At 46.1% G+C, this 26,809-nt stretch overlaps 1 protein-coding gene across 1 annotated transcript in view; it reads left to right on the top strand.

Moving 5' to 3' along the window:
• The window catches only part of skila (SKI-like proto-oncogene a), a 31,577-nt gene that overhangs the window by 1,656 nt on the left and 3,112 nt on the right, over positions 1-26,809 (top strand). The window contains 7 exon segments of the mRNA XM_034614694.1: positions 896-2,179; positions 19,764-19,859; positions 20,599-20,687; positions 22,684-22,826; positions 24,948-25,165; positions 25,167-25,322; positions 25,751-25,981. Coding sequence (XP_034470585.1) covers positions 1,058-2,179; positions 19,764-19,859; positions 20,599-20,687; positions 22,684-22,826; positions 24,948-25,165; positions 25,167-25,322; positions 25,751-25,981 — 2,055 coding nt within the window. The 5' untranslated portion in view covers positions 896-1,057.

The raw sequence follows: 26,809 nt of genomic DNA, 5'->3' as shown, positions 1-26,809 counted from the left end.
CATCCACTGCTTTTTCACGACACCCTGAAAACGCAAACGCTCCAGTAAATGCTGCATTTCGCTGCTGAAGTGAATTAGCCGCCGTGTCTCGGCGTCATATTGCAGCAGTGGCCATCATCAACTCCAATGCGTTTTAAATTGTAGGGGGGGCACCAGTTAAAGTGTTGTTTACCTTTAATTGGGTAGATTTAGCCATTCCGCAGTAAAGCCCGATAATAATAAAAAGGGAAAACACTCCTTCCACGCTGCTCGGCGTCAAGCTGTGCGGGGACTGAGGGAAGGGGACGACTGCTGTTAACGCTTTTATCAGTTGTTTTTCACCGACTTGATGGGGTCAGCGTGGGGTAAGCAGACCTAGGGGAAGGCACAATATGGCGGGGAAGGGCACTTTCATTTGCAAAGTGAAATGTTTTTGCACCATTGTGTATCAGCCTTACATTAACAATGTAATGGGAGAGGGGCAGGGTGGTGGTGGTGGTGGTGGGGGGGAGACTTCGCTCAGGTTGTTATGTCTGGTCAACTGGTTTCGCTTGCTAAAATTCTCACTTTGCCCCTAGAAAGTTTGTTTCTAAACCTCTAGTGAAAACCCTGGATGCAAATTTTCCCTTTGGGTTCAATTACAAGGGCTGAAGTGTTTGTGTGAAGTATGGTAATGGCCATTTGGTTTAGTGGTCCATGCAAACAGCCATTGACCTCTTCAGCCCCCAACCAGGACAGCAGCCATAAAGCATTTAAAGTCCTTATGGGTATTTCATTCTCCACAATCATTTAAAAAAAAAGAAGAAAAATGTTAGTTTGTTTATTCGTGTGCGGGAAAGGAATTGATTAGTTATAGTTTGGACAAGGATTGAATTATTTTCCTGTGTTTTCTGAATTCCTCTTTTTTTATGCGCAGGAAACGGATCAGAACTCGGCAAACTTCAGTCAACAACATGCATGTGTCTCACAACCAGAAGATTTGTGTCATTTGAAAAGACTTAGGGAGGAGGAAAAAAGACTCAGAGGAATACAAGAACTCAGTCAGCTGACAGAAACAACAGTAACCCAGTGCTTAGACATGGCCAGCACCCAGACCAGTTTGAAAACCCCTTTCAAAGACTTGACCTCATTCAAGGGCAACATGAAACGGCTGTACAGAGAGCGGCTGGAAGACGCGCCCATCAAGAAGCGAGTAATGGCGGAGATCAACCTGAAGCGTCGCAGCACGGATTCCCTGCCCAAAACTCCCAAAGTGAAGAGGGAGCAGACCGAGGATCTGTGCCACGACCCCGACATGGATTTCGCGGGCCAGGCTGAATTGCATGTGGCGGGCTCTGCTAAAGCCCTGGACCTGAGCCCTGGGCTCAAACACACACTAGCCCAGTTCACCCTCAGCAGCCAAAGCTCCCTTGGGGGCCCAGCTGCCTTCTCAGCCCGTACCGGCCACGAGCATTCCCAAGCCGGTATGCCCCCCCTGCCTTCCCCTCCTGTCCTTGGAGGGGGCCCTCTGCTGGTTCCCTGTGACAGCTCCACTGAACTCACCCACTCGCTGCTGGAAGGGGAGTCCATCTCCTGCTTCGTCGTCGGGGGAGAGAAGCGGCTCTGCCTGCCCCAGGTGCTCAACTCTGTGCTCCGCGACTTCTCGCTGCAGCAGATCAACACTGTGTGCGACGAGCTCTACGTCTATTGCTCACGTTGCGATGCTGAGCAGCTGCACATCCTTAAAGTGTTGGGCATTCTGCCGTTCAACGCACCTTCCTGTGGCCTCATTACACTGACGGATGCACAACGGTTGTGTAACGCTTTGCTGCGCCCTGGAGCGGCATTGCCTGCCGACCCCAGTGGTAAGCTGTCGGCCCAGGGCCTGCTGAACGAGAGTGAAGCCAGCTTCCAGGTGGAGCACCAATGTCTGGGGAAGTGCCAGGGTCTCTTTGTGCCCCAGTTCTACACCCAGCCTGAGGCGCCCTGCATCCAGTGTGTTGAGTGCCAGTTGCTCTTTTCCCCGCAGAAGTTTGTCATGCATTCACACAAGTCACCTGATAAGAGGACCTGCCACTGGGGCTTTGATTCAGCCAAGTGGCCCTGCTACCTACAGCTTGCCAGGAAGTACGAGGGAACGCCCGAGGAACCCAGGCTCCAGCAGCTCCTTGATGAGGTCAAAGAGAAGTTCCACTACCAGCTCAAGAGGTCACTAGACAAAGTAAGTACACTTTATAATGATACCTGTGTCTTTGCTTGTTTGCATGTGATAAAATGTCCTTCATCATCACTCAGCTTTGGAACCCTATTAAAATTCTATTAGTTAGATAATATCTTAAAGTCTCTATATCTGGTTGGCTACTTCATCCCTTTTCTCTAGTCGTCCAGTCCCATATTCTTTGTGTTCAGCATGTTTGACTAGCCAAATGTTGGGCTGGTGTTTTCTTAAACCATCGTTGACCCAGTATGGGGGGGGGGGCAGAGGACAGGTGGTGCCATTTTCTCTGACCAGGTCTGATCGGATGAGGTTGGGCCAGCTGGTCACAGCTGAAGGGGACGTGCATCATTTGTCCCCTCAGGTCACCTGGAGGTCACTGGGAATGTCACTGAACAAAAGGCCAATATATGAGGCTCAGGAAGACACAGTTCAGCTCCTGTGTGAATTACATAATTACAAATAAAACAAATCTTCTGGTCTGCCCAAGAAAATAGATTGCACATTTCCACATGGGTTGAGCAATTGGAAAGGAAATGTGGTGCAGACTAAAGACAGTGTTGGTTGGTAAACCACATACAGAGCCTGTTAGGATTGTTTCTTGCTACTTGGAAAGTAAAATGGCTCCATGGCATTACTTGTATTTTTTATACTGAAAACCAGAATACTGCAGAATCTTCAACAGAGGACAATTTTGCAGATTCTCCTTATTCTTGCTGTGTTGAAGATAAAAATCTTGTCAGTGCAGTATCTGAGCCACAAGGGCAGCATGCTTATTGAGAAGTCAGCATTCAGTGAGGGAAGAGAAGCTTTCCCTTCCGTTGACTGGTTTGTGTCTCATGATGTGTGTGTGTGACCACTTACTGTTTTTTTTTTTTTTAAATTGGGGTTGTGTTTCTGTCTGATTGGTGTTGTGTGTTCACACTCAAATCGCCAGCTCGGATTGATTTTTAGTCAAGTTGAAAAAGGGAGGCGCTTTAATCAGCCAGCTATAATTTTTTTACAGAAAGGGTCTTTCCTACAACCATTACTGGCAAGGTTAATTTCTAAGAAGGTAGCAGACTAAGTGAGACTGTGGAGTAGAAAGAATGCAGTGTGTTTTGTATCTGCGTTGAGGAGATGCAGTTTTTTTTTTCTTTTCTTGTCTGGTTAACTTGGTGTGTGAATGTGCTGGAAATAACATCTGGTGTCTCGTCGAGTGTCCCAGCCGCATTGCTGTCCCGCCTCTTCCTAATTGTCATCCTCTTGCCTTGGTTTAAGGTATTTATCTTGAGAGACGAGACTCTCTGTCTCAGAGTCACAGACATTTTAATACCACAGAGGAAACACAGGTACAAAGAAACATATGCTCAAGGTGGATGACGAGTCCCACTATCTTTGTGTGTATGTGTGAGACATTGCCAACTTCAGTATGTGCAATAAGATGCTATCTGGTGGTTAGTATGACACATTGTCTTTCTCACACTTTGCCAGGTTCTCTGGAGCCTCTGTCTCACCACATCCTTGGGTTCTGTATTCTCAGTTTGCAGGTGCTGAGGGGTGATTTCACAGTCACTGTTTTTTTTCCTCTTTTTGTTGTTGTCGCTTCTTTAGAAGAAAAAAAACAACTTGCACCTTGTTTGCTAGTAGGGACAAGATTTTACCTTCTTCTGTTATATGCGGGTTTGGATTGACCTAAAATGGTGTGAAATTCTATGCAACAGCCAAGTCCCTGTAGACAGACCTACACAGGCACAAAAGGGTAAATTCCTGGAAAGACAGTGGCCTGTGTGTCTACAGGAAGCAGGTGAACGTTGGCATCAGAGGAGGATGCCACTCTACTACCCCCACTGGAGCGGATGTATGGGTGTGTGAAAGATCATTGACCAGAGAACGGGGTGACCTGGCAGTGTCCCGCTTCCCTCAGTCAGGACATAGGGGTTCCCTTCCAAGTCCAACCACTCTCTGTTTATGTGTGTGTATTTGTGTGAGTGTGTGTGTTTAACTGAGCAGGAAGTGAGGCAGACGGACATGTCTCTCAACCTGAACATCCTACAGACTCAGTCCAGCTGCCTCCACTGCACTGGCTGTGTGACTCATACTTTCCACATCCCAGTGGATGTTAGTGGAAGGCCAGCCAGGCAACTTACAGTCACACATGCTTCTTTCGAAAGATGGCTCACCTCAGTGTGTTGGTCTAACCCCGAATGCAGACCCTTTTCCCAGCGGCCCTTATTTACACACAGTGTCAATGTGCACATTTACAAGCAGTTCATAGTTTTAATGAAGAGCTCTGAGACCTCTAGAAGAGACGAGACGCAAACAAGTGGAGCTTTCTGGAAGTTGTTTTTCCCACTTTCTCCAATGGCTACCAGTCCCATATCCTGTAGGGAGTGTTTGGTTTGAGAAGGTGCAGTTAAAAACTCCAGGGCCTGCTCTCTATAAATGGCGCTTTGTTCCCTGAGGCACTGCTTCCATGTCTACCTAACCCTGTTGTGTAAATACAGACAGAAGCCATAGACAGACGGCAACAAGCAGAAGCCTTACTGCTTTCTCAAGAGTTACTTAAGTGTCTGACGAACAATGGGTTCATTTTGCGGACAGGGGTTGTGACAGACACTTGTACTTTCCTCTGTGACAGGATCATGTGTCCTCATTTTAATGGGTGTTTTTTTTTCCTGTCCCAACGAGACAGGAAGTATCAGAATTTCCAATTTGATGATCATCCCCGCCACCTTGTGAAATATCTGTGTTGCTCAAGGGGTATTTCCTTTATTCGGGTTACATGTTCCCAGACAGCAAAACGGTGTATTACCAAACATCTGGATGACAAAAATCCCACAAGTGTTTATAATAAATCAAGTAATGTTCACGATACAGAGAAACACAAAGGTAATTTTACTGTAAAAAATTACACAACTGTGATTATCTCTTGCTTTTTTTTTTGACAAGAATTATATACTTTTCCTGATCTGTATGTCTATTTCCAAGTAAGAACAAATAAACTGATAAACAAACTGATATTTTAGGAATGTTTGTGAACCCTGGCGAGCATAACCTCATGGGCGAGCAACATAGTGAACATTGCTGTGTGCTGCGTGTTTGCCTCGGCCTTGTTTGTAGCGTTTTTCTGGCCCAGAGTCAGAAGTGTCAGACGGAGAGAACAGCCTTCCTCTGTCTGACTCCCCGCCTGGGCTGACACAGTGGCTGCGGCACAGACGGCAGACAGCTGCATCTCTCTGGCTTCCTCTATTTGCTATTTGAAAACCAGTGACTTCATTACCGCAGACCAGTGCAGCTGCACTCTCTGGCTGTCTCCTGGGCTGTCTGCTCTGTCTGTCTGTCTGCTTGTCAGTCATTCTCTCGGGCTACATCTAATTGGATTTTGGCAGACATGCTAATCGTTCACTGTGCTGCCTTGGCTATCGCTTCCTCCTACCTCTCCTTCCATCTTGACGTCAATCAACCATCTGCCTGCTTCTCGTGGGTTCATGTCCTCACACATCTTGACTTATGGCTTTCAGTCTGCTTCTCACCCATCATCATTTCTTTCTTTTGAAGCAGACAGTTCTGCTGTGGCCCACATGTGTCTGTAAATGGTCAGTATCCCCTGGGCCCCAATCAGCGGACAGTAACAAAATAAGCAGCCAAATGACCCGATAAGTCGATCATTACATAAGCAAGAAGACCACTTGTGTGCGTCTGAAAGGCGGATGAGAGGAAAGCCAGTGGCTATTGATCGGGTCTCCGACCTTGATGGATGTGGCGAGTTGCTGGGTGACACAGACATTGAATAGAGGAGGAGATGGACAGAGGCAGGGAGGCAGGGAGAAAAGGAACAAGAGTGAAATGAGGAGACTCACTTGCGGTGGCTGCTGCCGGTGTTGCATAAGTTCCTAACTGTGTTAAGACATGTGCACCCGTCTCCCAAGTTAACCTCACCTCTGCTTCTGCTGTTGGCTTCCTTAAATTTTTGTAACTCAGACAGGCAGCCAAACAGAAGTAGTGTCAGACAGACACAAAAAGGGTATGTGTTGTCAGAAAACATACCCCCCCCTGAGGGAGGCTCTTATATAATATAGTAAGAGATCTAAAGAGTATGAAAGTAAGAAGATGAGAGAGTAAGGCCAGGACATGTGGGTCTGACTGCTGTCGTGGTCACACACTGCTATACACTTTCTTCTTCCATGAAACCGGCCATGTTAGCGAGGTTGTTCCAGGGGGCTTGGGGCCCAGCTCTTCTTTCCCCGAGTTGAAAATTAACCTACCCAAGACCTGAGCTGAACCACAACCTTGAACAGCCCTCTTGGTTGGCCAATCACATGGTGGCGAGCTCGCATTTCCCCGGCCCTCTCCTTTGCCCCACACCCCACACCAAGACACTCATACACATATTTCTATGTCTGTCTGTGAATTTTCCAACGAGCATTTATCCAATTATGCTGAACACACACAGGAACTTCTTTTAACGCTGGCCTAGAGTAACCTACAGTCTATCATGCCTGTATATAGTTTGGTATATGGACAACTGTCCATGTTCCTTGTACACAACATGCTCCACCCTGGCCAGTGTTTGCTGCCTGTTGTAAAGGGCTAAATGGGGCCCCGCAAAGGTGGGAGGGGCTGAGCCGAGGGGCCTCCGGTATGTCACCATTAGGTCATTGCCAGTATCGAAGCTCCATAACAGCACTGCAGCTAACCGGAGGAACACCAAATTCATTACTTCTCAGTCTTTTTCTTTAATAGATAAGAATCTTTCAAATTGTTTTGGTTTCCAATACAGCATTTACAATGGTCACAGGCCTTTCAGCCACATATTAGTTGACCACTTTAATTGGTTGTACACCAGCTCACAGCTTTTCCTGTTTGCTACAACCCCACAGTTAAAAAAATATATGGTTGGTTGGCTGGTGGTAATTCCCCACCCTGGCTGCAGCTTGTTATTTTTGACTGTTTCCTTGGTTTGAGCTTCCCACCTCACTACCAGGAGAAGATAATGTGCTGCTGTGTGTATCTGATGTGCGGTAGCAGATACAGTGGAGCCTGTGCAACGTCTGCCAGCAGTCTCATAGACTAAACAAACTGGCAAAGCCCCTCCCAGACAAATGCCCCATGGGTTTTTAAATGGCTATTTGCCAGTTACAACAACTCTCAACAACCCTCAGTCCTCACACCGCTCACGTAGACCTAACGCTTGCTCAAATAAATCTAACCTCAGCATAACCTCGCGAGTTTAAGGAAAGAGTAGGAATGTCAAAGAGACACGATGGCTGCAATCAGCTGTTTATATCGTACACACAGTTACTACTTCCTCATCGTCTCATGTACGACTGAGGGCCGAGGGCTAGCTGGTTAGCATGCTAGGTTAAGAAGACATTTCAGCAACACAATACATCGATTTCTTTGACCTAAAATCAAAAAAGTAAGCTCTTTGCATTCTGTCAAGTACATTTTGTCATTGTTTTGAACTGAAATTCTTACAGCCCCTTTAAAAAAAAGCCGACAGCCTGTTTGCATGTTCATTCTGCTCTGTTTGCATGTTCATTCATTCCCCCCCCCCCCCCCCCCCACACCCTCCCCCCCCACCCTCAGGGCAGCAGACCTGTTTGTTGCCTTTAAGGAAAATGAAAGTGAAGGCGAGGGGAATATAATGGGCTTTCAGCTCAAACAAGACTATAAGAAAAGAGAGAAGCTTGGATTGTAACATGTCTCACGAGCCTGGTTGGGTTGTTTTGCATGGGACTATAATAATGGAAAGTCTTCAAAAAAATAATTGACGTGTTGATGAGGAGATTAACCGTCCACTGTCTGGTGTCCCTGGGAGACAGTCAGGCGAGCAGGTTGTGGTTGTGATGGGGGCAGGGAGACGGAAGCGAGGGAGGTATACTGTAAAAGGACTCTGGGAGACAGCCAGCCTGTGCGTGTTTTGTGCAAGCAGAGAGAGCACGTTTGCATTTGAAAGACTCTTCTGTGCCGCCTTCCCGGTGGGAACGGTGATTAATGAAGATATAAATAGAGAGATCCAGAGACGGCGCTTTCCATAGGAGCACCATATACACAGCAAGGACACACACACACACAGACACACTACGTATAGGCACTTAGACTCCCTCTCTTATATGTTCACCCACAACCCCAGTCTCCCAGACAGGGAGATAAACACAGGATATCAAAGGCGTGTCATGAGTCCCGCTGGGCTGCCACCCGGCACATTCACGACACATTAAGCTCAGCCACTACACTGATCAATTATGCATGTTGCAAACACCGGGAAATCATGGGAAAATAGTCAGTCTGTGCGATTAAAGGAATCCCCATCTCTCCACTCTGCCAGTAATGTTTTGCGTGTTTGGTAATCGCTCGTCATTTCCATATGGAAGCGATCCCGCTTGAGATGCCTGATGAAGTGTCCACGTTATTTTGTCAAATGGTCCCATGTGCTTAATTGCACACAACAATGGCTGCCAAGTGCTGCTTTGGCCCATGCTAGCTCTGACCTTCCGCCTACGCACCAGATGAGCGCAGCAAAGATGCAAACTTGCCAAGCTCGGGTTGGTGATTACTTGTCCTGTTAGTCGTTTATTTTTTTTAGGCTCACCTTTGCTCCACTAACATTAAAGTCCAACAGTTTCTTTCCCTTCAATTGCTGGCTGCCTCTATACCCTTTAAATCCCCATCTCACCAAGGGTCTGAAAGATGTTGCTCGGGACAAGGCTGTAAAGTTTGCAACTGGGAAACACTCTGCCTTAGTGAAGGTGGAACGAGTGACATTTTGTGATTTACCCAGACTTTTGTTTCGTTCTGCCTCTGCCCTGCTGAATGCTGATGTGTTTATCTCGCCGCAATTCCCACCTGCACAGTGGCTCACAGGAATAATCTGTCTGCCTGATATTTCTTAGGGAAGACACAAACATACAAACATACAGGCTTCGTTGCCTCATATTCCCCAGTGCTTCATACCAGCTCATCTAGATCCTGTTAATAGAGAGCTGTTTCCCTCTGGATCCTCAACAGTCCCACTGCACCTCTTTGCAGCATAAAATAAGTAGTAGACAGTCCTCAAGGTCGTTGACCTCCAGATGCAATTAATTACATAATAACTTTTAGAATGTACTAGTATAGTATAATATAATAGTGTAAACTTCATCTGTGGAGGCCTAATTAAAAGTTGCATGTGTTGAAGCTGGGTAGTAAACAGCATCCTTGCATTCAAGCAAACAGTCAAGTCCTTCCTAACTGTGTCCAAGCAATAGAGTGGTGTGTGTGTGTGTGTGTGTGTGTGTGTGTGTGTGTGTGTGTGTGCGTGTGCGCGTGCGCGCGTGTGTGTGTGGTTCTTGTCGACTCCTCATGTGGCACTGATTCTTTGCGTGTCCACCTCGTTTTCTGGCTTCACTGTTGCTCACATTCACACAGCCTTGCTGCTGGGGCGACTTGGCCAGCATGGAGCCTTGTTACCCTTGACTTTATCCTTTGAACAGTGAAGCATTGCACTGTGGTTCCCAGTCTGACTAGATTTTCGCCAGTTCCTGTGACAAGTGCACTTTGCTATGCCAGACATTTTCTTTGTCATCACTATTAAAATGTACTGGCGGAGATGCATCCTGACACGGGATGAGGCCATATGTACTGTACTTCTGAATAACAATGACTCACGTTAAGGGAGAAAAAAATATTGCCTCCAGTCAGATGATGGTAGATTTTGGCAAGGTTGCCTTATGCCGTTTGTTGCTTTGGCAGACACCCTCATTTTTTATTCAGTAAATATCTGTGCCTCATAAAACAATTAAAGTTACTGTTGACACTTAAATCCAAGAGTCAAACTTTGTGTCCTTGTGTCATCAGAGGTGAATGACAAAGTGTCAGACTGTGACTTGACCATGACTTGAGCTTTGAATGTGTCTGTGTGATGACATCTCTTGTCAGACAGATGACACACACACACAAAGACACGCAGCAGCACGGGACACAGTGCAGATGACAATCTGCTGTTCATGATTAAAGGAAGTCAAAGGGTCACCCACTGCCAGAAACACGCACACAAATGCATCCGCTGCCATCCGCCACATCCTCCATTCACCACGCCAATTCTATCATGCGGCGTGAGTCACGGTGCTCCATCAGTGCTGTGGTCTGCTCTCCACTCATCAGCGTCACAGTGGAGCCAGGACAAAGATTTATCACCGTTCCAGTCTCTCACTCAGTCTGTTTGATGTACGCCCAGGTGTGTTCACTTAGAGCTCTGACTCAACCGTAATGACATTTACCAAACACAGCCGCACTTTGCTTGGGCTGTTGTCAAGCTCGCCTCAGACAGTGACTGTTTTAATGAGGAAAGTCTGGTCATCAAGTTAGTGGACTGTGGGTTCACCTGTCATATTAATGTATTAAGATCGATGCAGGCAGAACAGAAATTAATAGCAGCCTCTGGCCAAATGCTGGTTGATTTTATATGTTCATTATTCACTGTTGAGGTTCTTTTTTATTTTGATAATTCAAGTTTCATCATATTTAAAGTACATGCATCTCCTGAATTCTGCAGTCCTACACCCATTGTGAAAGTAGAGAGAATAGTATTCTGAGACTTGCTTTGAAAACCAGAGTTTGTGACAGAGATAGAGGGAGAGTCATGGAAGCTGATGGATTTGCATTACAGGACCTGTGTGTGTGTGTGTGTGTGTGTGTGTGTGTGTGTGAGTGTGAGTGTTTGTGTGTGGGAGCGACAGGCGGGCCCGAGGGGCCTGGACAGCAAAGCCAAGCTGCCCATGCAGAGACGAGCAGTAGAAGCTTCAAACAAGCTCCTGCATGTAATATGGATGAGACCAGAGCTCCCTGCAGAACAGTGAGAGGACCCTGGGCCTGTTCGGATTTAACCGTCTCTCTGTCAGTGTGTCTGTGTTAGATTTAGCCATGCAAGGCGTTTTGGCCAGGTGGATCTTTGTCCTTGTAGAGCTGCGGCTGTATCGGGGGGGGGGGGGGGGGGGGGTCAGTCTCTTTACCCTCATTCCCTCTCTGTCTTGCTCTCTCTCGTTGCAGACAGTGATAACCAACCAAGCGTTGACATTTACTGCAGTATCCCACATTACAGCAGAGCAGCCTCCTGGGCTGAGGAAGAAGTAAACAAACCACAGATCGATATTATGACTGCATACTAGAGCTAGGGAAGAGGGGATTTTAGTCCGAGGCCACTACAACTCTTGCATTTACCACTCACTTATTCAGATGTGGAGCCTATATTTCTTTAGACTTGTTTGTAGAGATGCATCACGAGAAATTAGTTTTTTATTTCCACCTTTCACCCAGAAACACGAGATAATTTTGGCATCTGATTGCTTCAAGTCTAGACTTAAAATGGCAATCAGCCCAAATTCTGATGAGCTTGCTGTTGCTGGGTCTGATTGAGTCGCAGAATGGCTGGTACAAGCAGGCCTCGGCATGTTTTTTGAGGCATTCTAGTGAATGCTGTGTAATTTATTGCAAAGACAGGGTCGGGCAGTGTCTCCATTTTGTGTTTTCTCTCTCTGTGTAGTGATAGCAGTGCACTGCTGGCTTGCTGACAGCCTCTCTCGGCTTTCAGTCTGCTTAGCAACGCTCGCTCACTCTGCAGTTCTCTCACTCCCCTCTGTCTCCAAGCACTCTGAGTTGTTTCATCCTTTCGAATAGTAAATCCAGTTTCCTTGTAAAGAAAACCAGGCAGTTCATTTGTTGTTGTTTTTTTATGGCAGCATGTGTATCCCTAATTACTGATTTGAACCAGTAACCTACCTCCAAACAATGTCTCATGGCTGTTAACTTCTCTTTAGTCGTTCTCTTTGGCTTTTAGAGATGGTGTAGCCCACACACACATTGGCCTTTGCTTAAGCTCAAATGATGAGTACAGTCATCCTCAGACAAGACAAGGGCCCACTGGCCTCATTCTCAGTCGATGTGTTCTCCTGGGAGCATGAAGTGTGTCTGCTCGTGTGCACGACAGTTTGCTTGCGGTAAACTACGTCATTCTCCTCATCCTCCTACACTGCTGTTTGATGGAGCTGCTGTTTGATGGGATGTCTGTTTATTTGTGTGTGTGTGTATCTGTGTTTGGATGTGTGTCTCCTGGCCTGGTTGACTCACATAGGTGAGCCTTGGCAGCTTTGGTAATTAACACAGTGGGGGGGCAGCGGGGAAGGAAAGTAGAGCACAGACACACGCTGAGCTGCTGTGCTAGAGACGGCGAGCCGCACATGTACAGTATAGTATGCTCTCTTACACATGGATGATTTTGAATGCCCTTCACTGACTCAAACATACTCCAATTTCCTTGTGTGTGTGTGTGTGTGTAGATGGGATGAAAACCACTGACCACATTTTGAAGAAGAGCTTTAATGCCTCATGTTTAACATAATAATACATCTTGGGGGGAGGGGGGAGATGAGGTTCAGATATCATATGGATTTTACAGTCGGAAACATTATGCCTTCACATAATACATGAAGTGACGTGGTAAAAGAGAAAGCATCCTCTTATCTCTGTCCTGCGTTGCAGCAGCTGAGAGGACAAACAGGAAATTTCAGATATCTAAAATCTCTCACCCTTCACACTGAGCTTATCTCTCACAAGGCTGAAGCATAAATCCTAGCTGCATGAGCGGATCTAAATTTATCTTATTTTTCTATATACTTACTCTGTTCATGAAGTTACCAGTATAGTTTATTCTGCCTGAATAAAAGCCAAATTTCAGCTCGATAAATGACTTCAATTATTAATGATCAGAGTTGTTTTGGATTAATTTCCTGTCGACCAGCTAATCGATCTGCACTAATTGTCACCATGATCATTATGGCAGCTAGAAGCTTAGTAATCTCAATAATACTCAGTAGCAGAAGAATTCTATGTTTTGGAGAAATGAACAGGAAATTAATTGTATTCACTAATTAAGGAAAAAGGATAAATGAAGCCCTAGTTTTAGCCAATCCAATGTCTACATTTGCTTGTTTTCGTAAACCTCTTCGATAGTTAATTTAGTATTGTTGGATTTTGGACTGATGGTCGGACAAAACAAGACTCCTGGAGATGCCATATTGAACTGCGATTGACATTTGGTCTATTTTTGTCAGACTCCATCCATAACCTAAACAATTAACTGATCAATGGAAAATGTAACTGGCAGATCAATTGATAATAAAAAGAATTGTTACCGTTGATTTGTGTTTGTGAGACGTGGGGGGGGGGGGGTTACCTCAGACTGTGTGTTCTAGTGTATTCCAGTTAGACAATTTGTCCATTCATGAGGTAACATTATTACAGCCCTGCTCGTACTGCAGTGAATATAGACTAGAGGCGTCCGCCTGGGATTTGACTGTGAAACATGAGAAACAGAATAGAGAGACAAAGAGAGGGAGAGAGAGAGAGAGAGAGAGGGGGGGGAGATGAATAGAAAAATTGATCGAGAGAGTTTAAAGAGGCTGCTTTTTATGTAAAGGATCATAGAGGAATACTGTAGCTGGTTTCCATATTAAACGCCTGTCTGTGGTGAAGCTTGGGTTTGGTGGACAGAGGGGGGATTCCTCACTTTCATCACTTTTATAACTTGCCTCATTTTCACTCATAGACTCCCATTAACCGTTTCTCCATTCAGTTCCACTGGCTGTAGCTATCAAGGCTGTGTGGATTGTAAAATGGCTGACTGGAGCTGTAGCTGTAGAGGAAGGCGCTCAACACGTTGGTAGGGAGGGGAAAGGCTCTGTGTGTGTGTGTGCGTGTGATGACTGTCTAGACAGATCGCCCATGTGACGCAAAAATGTGCCCGAGGCCTGAAGCCAAAGCAAGTTGGGAAGGAACCTGTCCTTATCTCTCTCTCTCTCTCTCTCTGTGTGTGTGTGTGTGTGTGTGTGTGTGTGTGTGTGTGTGTGTGTGTGTGTGTGTGTGTGTGTGTGTGTGTGTGTGTGTGTGTGTGTGTGTGTGTGTGTGTGTGTGTGTGTGTGTGTGTGTGTGTGTGTGTGTGTGTGTGTGTGTGTGTGTGTGTGTGTGTGTGTGTGTGAGAGACTCTGGCATGACTAGTCTGGCTGATCCTTATCGCTGTGCTTGTCTAGCTCTGCTGTTTTCTCGTTGTGTTTGGAAAGAGGGAGGAACAGGTGTGTGTCTGAGGGGAGGCACAAACAGACAGACAGTTACATGTTGTCTTTGCACGACCTTTTTTTTTTTCTTCTGTCTTTACTTCCCTGTTTCCCTCTGTCACCTGTTTGTCTTACTGTCCACCTGTCAGACCTGTCCTCGTCTGTGTCCTGCTGTTTTATCAACAATCCGGTAAGGAATATGTCAAGTCTGGGCCGAACAAAAGAAATGGTTGTTGCCTCTTGTCTTGAAACGGTTGAGTAATATCTCAGTTTTGGGCAAACAAACAGGACTTTTTAACTTTTATTCCTTAATACACAACTACAACTGAAGATCTAAGTATTCCCCTCAGGTAACAAGTCAAGAACTGAACATCTACATTCTCTTTTCAGTGTTGAGTTAATGAGAGTACTTAAAACCTCCCCTTTTGCTGCCTGCTTCCCCTGTGGGCTTTTATTGATTTGGCCGCTAAAACAAAGTGCAGCTCATTGGCTTAAGACGTCCATATCAAGGCCTCTAGTGTCTGCGTGGGGGTCGGTGCGATATATAATATATAATACCACATCCCAAAGAAAGACACAAGGTCTATATGTCAGATCTTAACTGCGACATGAACTTTGGAGCCACGAAGCTTCAATATCTTGTTGTTGCATGGTTGTCCAGGAAGTATATATATCTACGTATCTGTAGCTTGATCTTTGACACAGTTGACGACCGCAGCAGAGCAGGATGTGGTTTAGAAACAGACAGGGCGTGACTGGCTGTCTCTGAGCGTCTGTGTATGTGTGTTCCTATTTTTCTCCCCGTGTGTGTGAGGGCGAATGAAAAGCACCCAAATAAAGGCTGTTTCACTTCCTCCTGCGAGAGGAAAAATGAGAATGAGCTGCATTACTCCATCCTCATCTGCTGCCTGCCGCTCTCCTTTGCCCTCTTCCTCCGCTTCTTGAATGCCAGGCGCATGAATGGCTCAGGAGGGGGGGGAGGAGTAGAAGGAAGAGGGAGGATGGGTGGCATAGTTATTCTTTTTGAACCCCTCTGTTTCTGCCCCGCGAAACGAGACCGTGGTGATCGCCTGGGGTTTGGTTCAGTTTTCATACACGACCACTGACGCCAGCGTTTCAGCAGATGTGAAGACAACAGTGTTAATGTTTAAGGGCACTCAAGGGATTTTAAATAGACTTTAATAACACACACACAATTACACTCCAACACAGGCCGCCTGCTCTGGGATGAAAGGTCAGAATAAGGCTTGCACACTCTTTATTGTGCCCTAGATAAGATTTGCCATCAGGCTTGTTGAGACAAGTTGAGGTTGTTTTTGTGTGTGTGTGTGTGTGGGTGTGGGTGTATGTGACCGTGTTTTAAATCCAGGGCAGGGTTTTACAGTTATTTCTGTATGATATCTTCTGATCAATTCATGCTTCCTGCTGAAAACAACAACACTCTGATACTTATAATGATTTTAGGGCTGCAGCTAATGATAATTAAATTTATTGTTGAGTTGTTTTGACTCAAAAATTTCGGAATATCCTGAAAAAAACGATAAAAGCAGAAAGTACCCAAATTTAAGAAGCCGTTAAAAGAAAATATTTGTTTCTTCTGCTTGAAAAAGGGACTTGTGTACTGATTAATTCAACTCTTTTTGTATCTCCAAAATGTTCTCAAAGAGGTTCATGTTCCGTTTATGAGTAGTTGTAAGGGTTGTTTGTTTTCACTGATCACTCTGCTGAATGTGTTTTCATTTTGCTCCTACATTTTTAAAACTAAGATTTGCTGAATGGAAAATGCATCGTGTGTGTGTGTGTGTGTGTGTGTGTGTGTGTGTGTGTGTGGGTTGTGGGGTGTGCGGGGTGCGGGGCAAGCCTTGTATGCGTTTTATTATACATGTATGGAGACAGGATGTGTATTTATAGCCACGAGTAAATGTGTGTGTGTGTATGCACGCACTGAGACGGCAGTCATCTGGAGTGTCCACGTGACTGAAGTGGAGACGGAGAGGGGAGGAAGAAGAGAGCTTGACCTCTGACTTGTTTGCAGTCTGCGTGGCTGTGTGTGCGCACGTCTACCTTCAGCTTCGATACATATAAATCGCACTAAAAGATAAAAATGTCTTGTGAGCTTGGACCATTAGAGACTGGCAGGCGCTGAAAGAGACGGACCAGCTCTTCATTGATCATATGATGCGCTTTCACTAATTATGAACATTATGAAATCTAATGCTCAGAGCAGTGACAAAATGAACATAATGTAAAGCTTAAAGCAACACATTTCGTTTTGTTTACTGTTAAGAGAAGCTCACATGTGAATGTCTGCCTCCATTTCGATTGCCCCATAGATGTAAATATCCAGCTATGTCCGGCAACACGTGTTTGCGTTGTAAATAAGATGTTAGTGCTTTACAGAGGGAAACACAGATGGAGCTCTTTGTATAAACACAAGGCTGCTGCTGAATTGCCTTCACTGTCTGCCTTTGTCCAGTATGTACGGTATGCTAACGTATGGTCACGCATGTCTGCGTTTATGAGTGCCTGCTTGTTATTGTCGGATTTAACAGCACTCCGGCAACACAGACACAAGGAAAAAAACACTTTCTGCTCCATTAATGCATCGGCTGGAGAAATGTCATGTGTGCTAATGGTCGGGGGACCTAACCGAGGCTCCAGAAATGGGTCACAAAGTTCACATGGCTGTGTGTGTGTGTGTGTGTGTGTGTGTGTGTGTGTGTGTGTGTGTGTGTGTGTGTGTGTGTGTGTGTGTGTGTGTGTGTGTGTGTGTGTGTGTGTGTGTGTGTGTGTGTGTGTGTGTGTGTGTGTGTGTGTGTGCAGCGGCAGGCAGACTGCTGGTGATTAGGAACAACAGGGCAGAGTTCAGCTGAGCGAGTGTGTGGAATGCTAATCCACATTGTCATAAGGCAAGCTTCAGCCTGACAAAGGACTGGAGACATTGTGGGGTTAAGTGTGTGTGTGTGTGTAAGTGTGTGCGCGCATGTGTTTGTGTGTCGCAGAGGCAACCCACATAAGAGAGGTGGTTCATTACTGCAGATTAGGCCTCAGTCGCAGCATGGTGTGCGTTAATAAAGCACATTGGGGGGTGGGGAGGTGGAATGGACGAGAGAGAGAGAGAGAGATGGGCAGGAAAACAGTTGTGTGAAAATGTGCAAGCGTTTGCACCCGCAGACATTCATTAAGGAATAGAGAGTGTAGAGCAGCAGGAATAACGAACGGGGGTGGGTGGGTGGTGGGCGTTAAGCTGTCAACTGTCAGGTAAGCAGGAATTACAGGGAGAGATATAGGCAGCCATTAGTGGAACACACATACATGTATGGTCTATATGTACGCACACACACACACGCACACGTTATGTGTTCGTCAACACACACACGCACACAGTCCCACCTTTTAATGAGCTGTCAGTCCTCTCCTCAACACAACATCTGCTGTTGTGGGGTCAAGCACATGAAAAGACCCCTGGACGACCTGGTGGTAATGTCAGTTTGGCCGCGTGCGCTGCCTCTGTCTGTGTTTGTCTCACACACACTTGTGCAGGGGAGAGGGACACATTGGAGCGTTGGTGTGCATAGGGGGCAATACACACTGGCACACACACACATTCAGACAACCTTGGTATTGGAGGAAATCCAGCTGACGAGGGTCCAGCTCACCTCCACCACACCACTGCAGTGGGTTTATTGTTGTTTCTGTCAATTCTCCTCTCTCGGTCCCCTCCTTTCCTGTGTCTGCCCCGTCCCATAACTGTCTCCCCTCTTCCCCCCTACCTCCCTCCCTCCCCTCTGTGCTGCAGTGCTGCCTTCTGGAGAGAAAAAAGGAAAAAACACCAACCACAAGCGCTCATAAGCGGACAAGCCCCCTTCTGTACACACACTCGCAGAGACACACCTGGCTACGCATATGGCTGGAGCCTTTTACATTTGCATGCACATGCTCATTCTTCTATGCCCTTTTAAATGTGGGACTTTCCCCTACATACAGTACACATGAATTCACACGCTCACAAATCAGTGGTAGTAGTTGTTTTTGTCACGGGCTACAGAAACCGAAACGTGCAGAGAATCTTTCAGTCTGTGAAATATGCCCACGGTGAATGATAGAAAACAGAGGAATGCAACAAATCCTTACATTTTAGGAGCAGCTACCAGTGAATATTTGGTTTTATTCTTAATAAATTACTTGTGTTTTTATTAACAGTAGAGAAACTTGTGGATGTGTGATGTGCATGTTTTGTGTGTGGTGGTTTTAGGAGATAACATGAACATTAGGTGGGTGATACCACGTTGCCACAATAATTTGTTCTGTGGCTGTTTATCTCTGCTAAAGATGGTGTCTCTTAGAAAATATAGCACAGATGAAAATCCTTTAGTCCAGCTGATGAAAGGCCGTCTGTTATTCACTGTCCGACTGTGCGTGTGTGCAGTCATCTTACCAGCTTTTAAAGGCTAGTAAGTCAATTATTGATGCTTTCTACAACCTCTATCTCTCTTTCTCCCTCCGTTCGGCTCTCCGCCTTTGCACTTTTCTCCTCATTGGAATCCCTCTCTTCCTCTGCCCTCTTAACTCCTGCATCCCCCTTTCCTCCCACGTTCTCTCTCCTCTCTACACCCCCCTTCTCCATCACTTCTCTTTCTGTTGCTGTGGTCTACCTGGCTGTTCATGTTGCGATTTGGTTCCTCTGGTTCCACTGGTGCCTGTGCTACATGTCAGTTTGGTTGTGGGTGTGTGTGTGTGTGTGTGTGTGTGTGTGCACGCTAACTGCAGGCAGCCTGTGTGTAGTGTCAGGCCTGTCTGCCACAGATAAGCATCAACTCCATCAGCTCGTGGCCTCTCGCTGAGCGTGTCCTGGATTTGCAAAAAAAAACACACACATTTAGCCACGAACAGTCGCACAACTACACGCAGTAACCAGCAGTATTTATTCGAACACACATGGCTCACGGGCTACGAAGCTGACACACTTAATTATAAAAACAGTCAACACTCACATACATAGAATGCATCTTCACGAGAACAGCACTCCAAATACGCTGTATGTGTAACGATGAATCACATGCACACAAGCACTTAATGACAGGCCATGTAGTAGCCATGTTGACTTATCAGCACAGCTTCTCTTGTATTTCATTCATAGACCTTCCTGAGCAGTCACTACTCTTTACTCATCCATCTCCCTGCCACTTTCGTCCTCTCCGATGCTGTATCACGGCCGGTTTACGCTGCATCTCTCCCCATTTGTCTTCATTTTTTTTACCTCTTGGATGCCATTTGTCTCTATTTCCTATTCTTTTAATGGCATTTGTCTCCATCTTTCCCCTTAGTGACCATGGTGCCTCCCCCCCCCCCCCTCCAATTCTTTCCTCTCGTTCCCATGCTGCCTGACAAGAGTGTGCATCATTTTAATTGTTCAACGTATTCTTACCAATGTCTCCTGTGCTACCTCCTTACTGTCAGTTTTGGAGTGTGTTTGTCCATCTGTTTAACTCGCCCCCCCCTCTCTCCATGTGTTTCAGAAGGCTGTGGAGGAGGAGGAGAGCCAGGTGAGGAAATCCTCTGCAGACCTGTGCTCACCCAGTGGCAAGATGGCCAATGCCTACCCTGCGAGAAAGGTCAGTCTTCACTTCCTCCCCACCCACCCACACACATCCATCCATCCGTCTCTCCATCACCTCCTACTGCTCCAGCATCCACTCCTCCCCCCCCTCCCCCTCCTCTACACACAGGTCAGCTCTCAGGGTCACCACCCCTGCCCCCGCTGACAGACACACCCCCTGTTCACCCATTCATAGCGGCACACTTCTGCTCTCTGACTGGCCAGGAATACACACACACGGTTGCTGAAAAGCTCTGCTCTCCACCCCCCACCCCCTTTCACTACACACACACACACACACACACACACACACACACACACACACACACACACACACACACACACAGACTTTACATTCACACATGAGGAAAGAAGCTCTTCATCATGATTGTGATCATGATCTTTTTTCTGCAACACACACGCACACACACTCTCTCATCTGATGCCTGATGGATGATCCCTTATCCACATGTATGCATGCATATATTAGCTTTATTAGATTATGGCACTGAGAGTGCCATGTGCAGTACAGCACATTCCCATCTCCTCCTGCTGTTTCTCTCTCCACGGCCATGCATCTGATTGCCATTGTGATAATTCACCCATTCAACTGAAAAATTGTATGCAAAGATCAATAAATGTAGATGGATGAGCTGCCATTGTGTGTCTTTGTGGCTGCAACACAAAAGCTAAAAAAGACAATATGTTGCGGTGTTGTATCATATTTATATGCGTGTGTTTTTTGTTTTCCACAGGGAAAAACATCTCCACCTGCTTTGGTCTTCAACCGTCTTTTCTCGGACATTAAGGAGGAGCCAGAACACCCCAGCCTGGTCCATCCCAGGTACTACATCATATTAACCTTGATTAAACAGCCCATATACACCATCTTAGGGTTGACATTTTTTTTTTTTTTAAATAAAGGATTGATGTGCAGGTTATTAAAAAGGAAAAAAGACCGGCACATGTTCCCAAAGTTTGAACTGAAATCCTCACATGTCTGACATAATGTTTTGTCTGACATTCAAATAAATTTTCTGTCGATCAACTTATTGGTTAAATAACTAATTGTTTGACCTGATTAATCGTTTAGTGTATGGATTGTTAGAAATAGTGACAAAATAATTTACGAGTCTGTTTATCTTGTCATAACATTATCACATATTCCATTTACGTTCAGATATGAAAAATAAGTGAAACAATTACCTGATTATCAAAATAGGTGTTCACAGATTTTGTTGTCAGAATAGGATTTTTCAACAGACGTTTGGCTTCTAAGTGGTTTAATGAGATTGTTGTTTAAAGTCAGGATTTAGAAGTGTGTTTTCCTGGAGAACATTAAAAGCTCTAGTTTCTTTAAACTGTGCATTATGAGGAGGTGAACTGTGCCAAACTGTGTGGTTTGTGTTAGTTGCCAAGTCGCATCAGGTTTCATTTTGACTTTCTCTCAGTTTCTTTTTTAGTAAATGAAGTTCCCATCCAAAATTTCTTGCTCAGTTCCCTCTTTGTCCTCTGTCCTTCATCACATGAGCTTCTCATCTCCCTCCCTCCTCCTCCTCGGGTCCTCTTTTCCTCCCCCCCCCCAGACCACACCAGTCTGTGTTTGGGCATGGTGCTCTGATAGCGCACACCGTAATCTGACTCAGATTAAAAGGTGGAATTAGATGGTTTACGGCGCCATAACTACACGTGACCGCTTGACATACTGACCATGGGCCAGACTAAATGGCAGGATTTATATATCTGGTCACCTCCGGCATTACCGGACGGCAACGCATCTCAAACCAGTCGTGGCTTGCACAGAGCAGTTTGGAGCATGTGTTTCTGCATTGCAGCTTTAGTAGTAATGAAACGTCCTGCTAGACACCCACAGCACTTAACGTCCTATTTGTACCAACATCCATTAGCACCACACATGTCAAATAGGAGCCATGCTTACATTATTCAATCACATCTTTGGCGTTTCATGTGAATGAGTTTCAGATCGTCATTCAGGCGAACAGGCAGCGCTTATTTCCATCCAGAGCAGAGGGAGCAAGGCTGACTTGGTTGGTAGTGCTGTAGTTTTTCCGGCAGAGCCCCACTGAGCTGTCATGCTTAACCTAGTTCACAGCCCCAGCCTCAGCTCTGTCTGGAGGGGACTGCTGTGGGGGGAGGGGTTCAAAGCTTCTTCTCCTCTCTTCTCCTCTTCTCTTCACTCTTCTCTCCTCGCCTCCTCTCTTCCCACCATGCAGCTAGGAATGGACAGATAGTGTTTGCTCAGTGGCTTCAGTGCATCTCCAGGCACTATCTCTCTCTCAGTTGTACCCACTACCTGGACATGTGTGATAAGCTGAAGGTGTGTTTAGGCTGATACCCTGTAAACACATGATAAGAAATATCCATATTCCGCACTGTGTTTTCAGCTCTTGTCTTCAGATGCTGCACTTACTTCAGGCTAAACCCTTCACAGACATACCTCCTTTTATTGCTCTGATTCCGTGTTTTCACTGATGAGTTATTGCGGTCATATTTGTTGCTTAATGTACATCAGCATTGTAAAGTCCATAACTCGTAACATTTTATGGTCTTTACGGCAAACTCGCAGAAGTATGTGAAAGGTGACACTGCTGCAATCATGACTAGAAAAACCAAGACAAAACACATGCTTGTTTCAGATTGTACGTTATCAGCAGGATACCCCACCTTTTGTGTGATGAAGGGAAGCCAGGTCTTTAAAAAATTGACGTTTCAGTGCTATTGCACGTTCAGTATCTTGTGTAAAAATTGTAAAGATTTATCTACATGTTAAACCAGTTCAGTGTTTAAACGTCTTTTCTTTATCTGCTTCTCTCTCCCAGTTACTACCTGTACACATACGATAAGATGGTGGCTCCCAACGTGTCTCTGCAGCAGGAGGCGGAGATGAGCCAGGAGATGCTTGGAGCGCTGCTGAAACACCACTACAGCCACAGAGTGCTGGGCCACGACGAGCCACCCATGGGTCAGTAATGATACACACACTACTAAACAGAGACACACACAGAAAGCCCTTATCCCTTCCATACAAAATTCCAAACATATACACTAAACCATACAAATGCAGACTCCATATCAAAATGACGTGATGAAATCAAATTACCTCCTATTTATCCATTAAATCGTTGGCTTTTGAACCACAGTGGTTAGGTGGCTAGATTTCCTGGTATGAGGTGTCAAGTAAAATCATCTTTGTGTGATTTGTAGTGTGAAAACATCACAATGAATGTGATTAAGGAAAAAAACTAACGTAGAAGAAAAACTAGCTTATAAATATACATAGGGGAGGGGGTGTGAGTTAAGTGTTCCCAAAATGTGGGTTGTTTCTTTTAACCCCAGAAATTTACAAATGAATCCGATGATGAATGAGTAAAATAATGAGTTCAAATAGTAACAGTACTAAAACGATAAAACACATTTATTCAGGGTGTGGAAGTTCATCCTTCACTTTGGAGACAACAGCCTGACAAAGGATATCAACCCTGTGTGGGTTTGTATTGTAATGTACATACTGACCGTACAGACACACAAACATGGCTGACACATGTCGACTATAAATACATCACGCATGCACATGCAGCAAGTCCGGGCAATTTCCGTACATACACCATGACCAGAAGAGACATGCAGATCATGTACATGTAGCACAGTGGAAGAGCTGACACGTGCTTACTGTAAACATACAACCACCGTCCAACACACACACACACATGCGTAACATTGCAGCCTGCAGCGACACACATAATCATGCATTGACCTTCACATAAAGACTCGAGGGGAACCTCACGTTTGAGCAAGAGGGGTGAAAAGGCAGCGACCTCCTCTCTGTACTGTGTTTTTATGTGCACATTAAAGTGTGTATATTAAAGCTGCATCAATAAGAGGTGTGTGTGGAGGGAGAGAGGGAGAGGGTGAATCACAGCAGTAGTGTTCGTCTGCCATTATTACGCCACGTCTGACTGCCAGGCTCTCGCTCTCGCGCTCTATCTCTATCTTTATCTCTATCTCTATCTCTATCTTTCTCTTTCTCTTTTCCTGGCTGCTGTCTCCACTTCCTCTTCCATACATCCATCCATCCCTCCATGCCTCTTTCTTCTCTGGCTGCCTTGATCACCACCTCCCTCTCAGTCTGCTGTCACTTCCCCCATCTCCTCCTCCTCATACTCCTCCGTCTCCCCCTCATCGTCATCATCCTCCTCCTCCTCTTCTTTCTCTTTTTTCCTCTCTCAATCTGTGGGCCTTTCACTTTTTCTGTTGTGCGCCCCCCCCTCTCCTGTTTTTTTCCATTTGATCCACAACCAAATGACTCACTCCTGCTATTTGTCTGCTTCTACTATCATGCGCGTGTGCGTGCGTGTGTGTGCTTTGCAGATCATGTTTGCGAGCCTGTATTTGTTAGTGTGTGTATGTACATATGAAAGCCACCTTCAGTCAGTAAATGAGTGTCCTCTCCAGTGCCAGACAGGCTGTGTACAGAGCATGCTGTTTCCTGTCACACACACATACTGTATGAATACATTATTCTGGTAAACAACCCACTGTTCTCGTGCTCTCTCTCCCTGACACTATTTCTGCTTCTCTTTCTGTCTGTGAGCTCACTGGCCGACACATGCCTCGCTGCAGCATCTGTGCACGTGTCTTTGTGTTTGGAAGTGTGACATGGCCCGTTTGATCCGTTACTTGTGATGTGCACCTTAAAGGCCACAGTGAGGAAACAAGTCAGAGTTTGAAGGAGCCCATACAGAACAGCGAAGCTCCCACACAAGACCCTTTATTCCTCTCTTTTCTCTCTCTCTGTGTCTGAGGACACACACATATACACGCGCGCACACACACACACAGAATTGGTGGGTGAGTGTTTGGTTCTTCGGCTGTTGCCGTGCTTGTGCTTGCATGTGTGTTAACGCTGAAAAAGAGGTGTGAGCTTCTGTGAGGTTGTGCGAGGGTGTTACTAAACGTAGGCGGTAGTGTGCGCCAGCTCGGCTCGCACTTCCTGTCTTTCAACCACCTCCTATTCTTTTTGTATTTATTTATTTATTTATTTTTTTTAACTTCTTCCTTCATCCTCCTCTTCCTCCCTCCTCAGATCTTCACGCGTCGCCCCCTGTCGCTGCTGGCGCCGAGGAGGCCAAATCCCAACATGCCGCTGCTGCCTCGGCCACCGAGCGGGAATGCCAAGCCCAGGCAGTTTCCATGGAGACAAGCAGCCCGAGCTGCAAGAAAGCCTCCCACACCCCCGCCCACACCCCTCCTCCTCCTCCTCCTCCTCCTGCGTCGTTGTTGACGCCCGGTATCGGAAGTAGTGGCTAAGGACACAGGCTCTGCCACAAGCGGCGCTGCAGTGGTGGTGGGGGGGCTGGAGGACGACAAGGACAGGATTGTTGTGGAGATCATGCAGATGTACAGCAGGCAGCAGGAGAAGCTGAACTCCACCCTGCACAAGCAGCTGCAGCTGGAATTGGTGAGTTGGTGGTTGGAAAGAACAAAGACGAAGATAAATGAGCCCAAGATAAACTAGAACCTAACTGTCCTCGCCTGTTAAAAGTGTCCTTGAAGTGGATGTGGAGGTGATGTTCACCTCCCACCGACCCCTTCATGTTTCCCTCCCACCACATGATGGTTCTACCATTTTAAAAACAAGTCAGAACCACAGTTAATCTAAAAAACAAGGTTTCACTAATTATAACATATTGTTTTGTTATTAAAACACTTAAGTTCAATTTCAGTTTGGACATATGGAATGTGAAACCCCTCTATTCAAGCCCCTTGGGGTATTATGACATGTCTCCCTGTGGAGGGGCAGAACTGTAAAGCAATTTCCCCTACAGAGGTCAGTGAAGTATCACATGATTGTTATTATTTCCCTTGACTTAGTCTTTGTGCCTTCAGGAGCTGGAGGCGGTACGCGGGGGCGAGGCAGCGAGGTTACGGGAGCTGAGCGCCGAGCAGCGGGAGCTTCGCAGCGAGCTGGAGGCGGTGCACAGTGAGCAGGCGCGGCAGCTCAACCAGGCCCGCCAGGAACAGCTGGAGCTGGAGACCCGTCTGGAGCAGCTCCGACAGCAGGCCTGCGCCTGCGAAATGGGGGTCCAGCGCCAACAAGAGGCCCACTACACCGCACAGGTACGGGCTGAGAGGAGAACCAATCCTGGCATCAGAAACAGTCTGAATGATGCAGTACACACACTAGCTTGCATCACTTAACATTTGATCTCAGATGGTACAATGCTATGCTTCAGTTGGAATCAAATTCAAAGAAAAGGGGCATCAGTGCAGCTGCAGCACACTGTATTTCTACTTGTTTACAAAACATTTAAATTAAGTTAATGCACTTCAGATTTTCACCGTGAACATATAAGAATTTGCCCTTTAATCCTTGATCCTCGATCGTTCCCAAAATTGCATATCAGCACTCTCTCTCTCTCTTTAAAATGTTCCCACCAGATAGTGGCCAAAAAACATTCTCACATAGTCATCTCCCACATATTTCCTCTAACAGCAGCAGAGAATGTTTTCTACCCAAACTTCGAGACTCAAGGTTTGGACAAGCTGTTTCTGTGATTGAGTGTTTCCTGACTGACTCATTTTGTGTGCATGTATGCTCTGTGTGAGTCAAAAGCGGGACTGCACACACACACATGAACATTCAAGGCCTTTGTTTAGGTTTCCACTAGACCTAATCTTGAGATAGATTATGTTATGTTGGCCTGAGCTCAGAGCTGCACTATCCCCCTCCTGTCTGCTATTGAAGCTCCGGCTCCTCCTGCCCCGCTCCCCTTGGCTTCAACACCAGGCTGAGTGCCAGTTAGGAGAGGGGGTGCGCATGTGTTTTCGTGAGACTGATACGAGCTGTTTCACTAAAAACTTAAACAAGTCATTTGTAATGTAATATATTTCAAAGTAACTAGTGTCATGGCACCTCGGACGCATTCTTGTCTTCGCGGTTGGGAA

Source organism: Hippoglossus hippoglossus, chromosome 17, assembly GCF_009819705.1.
Source record: "Hippoglossus hippoglossus isolate fHipHip1 chromosome 17, fHipHip1.pri, whole genome shotgun sequence".
Lineage (NCBI taxonomy): Eukaryota > Metazoa > Chordata > Actinopteri > Pleuronectiformes > Pleuronectidae > Hippoglossus > Hippoglossus hippoglossus.
This window is presented reverse-complemented; position numbering and strand designations above follow the sequence as displayed.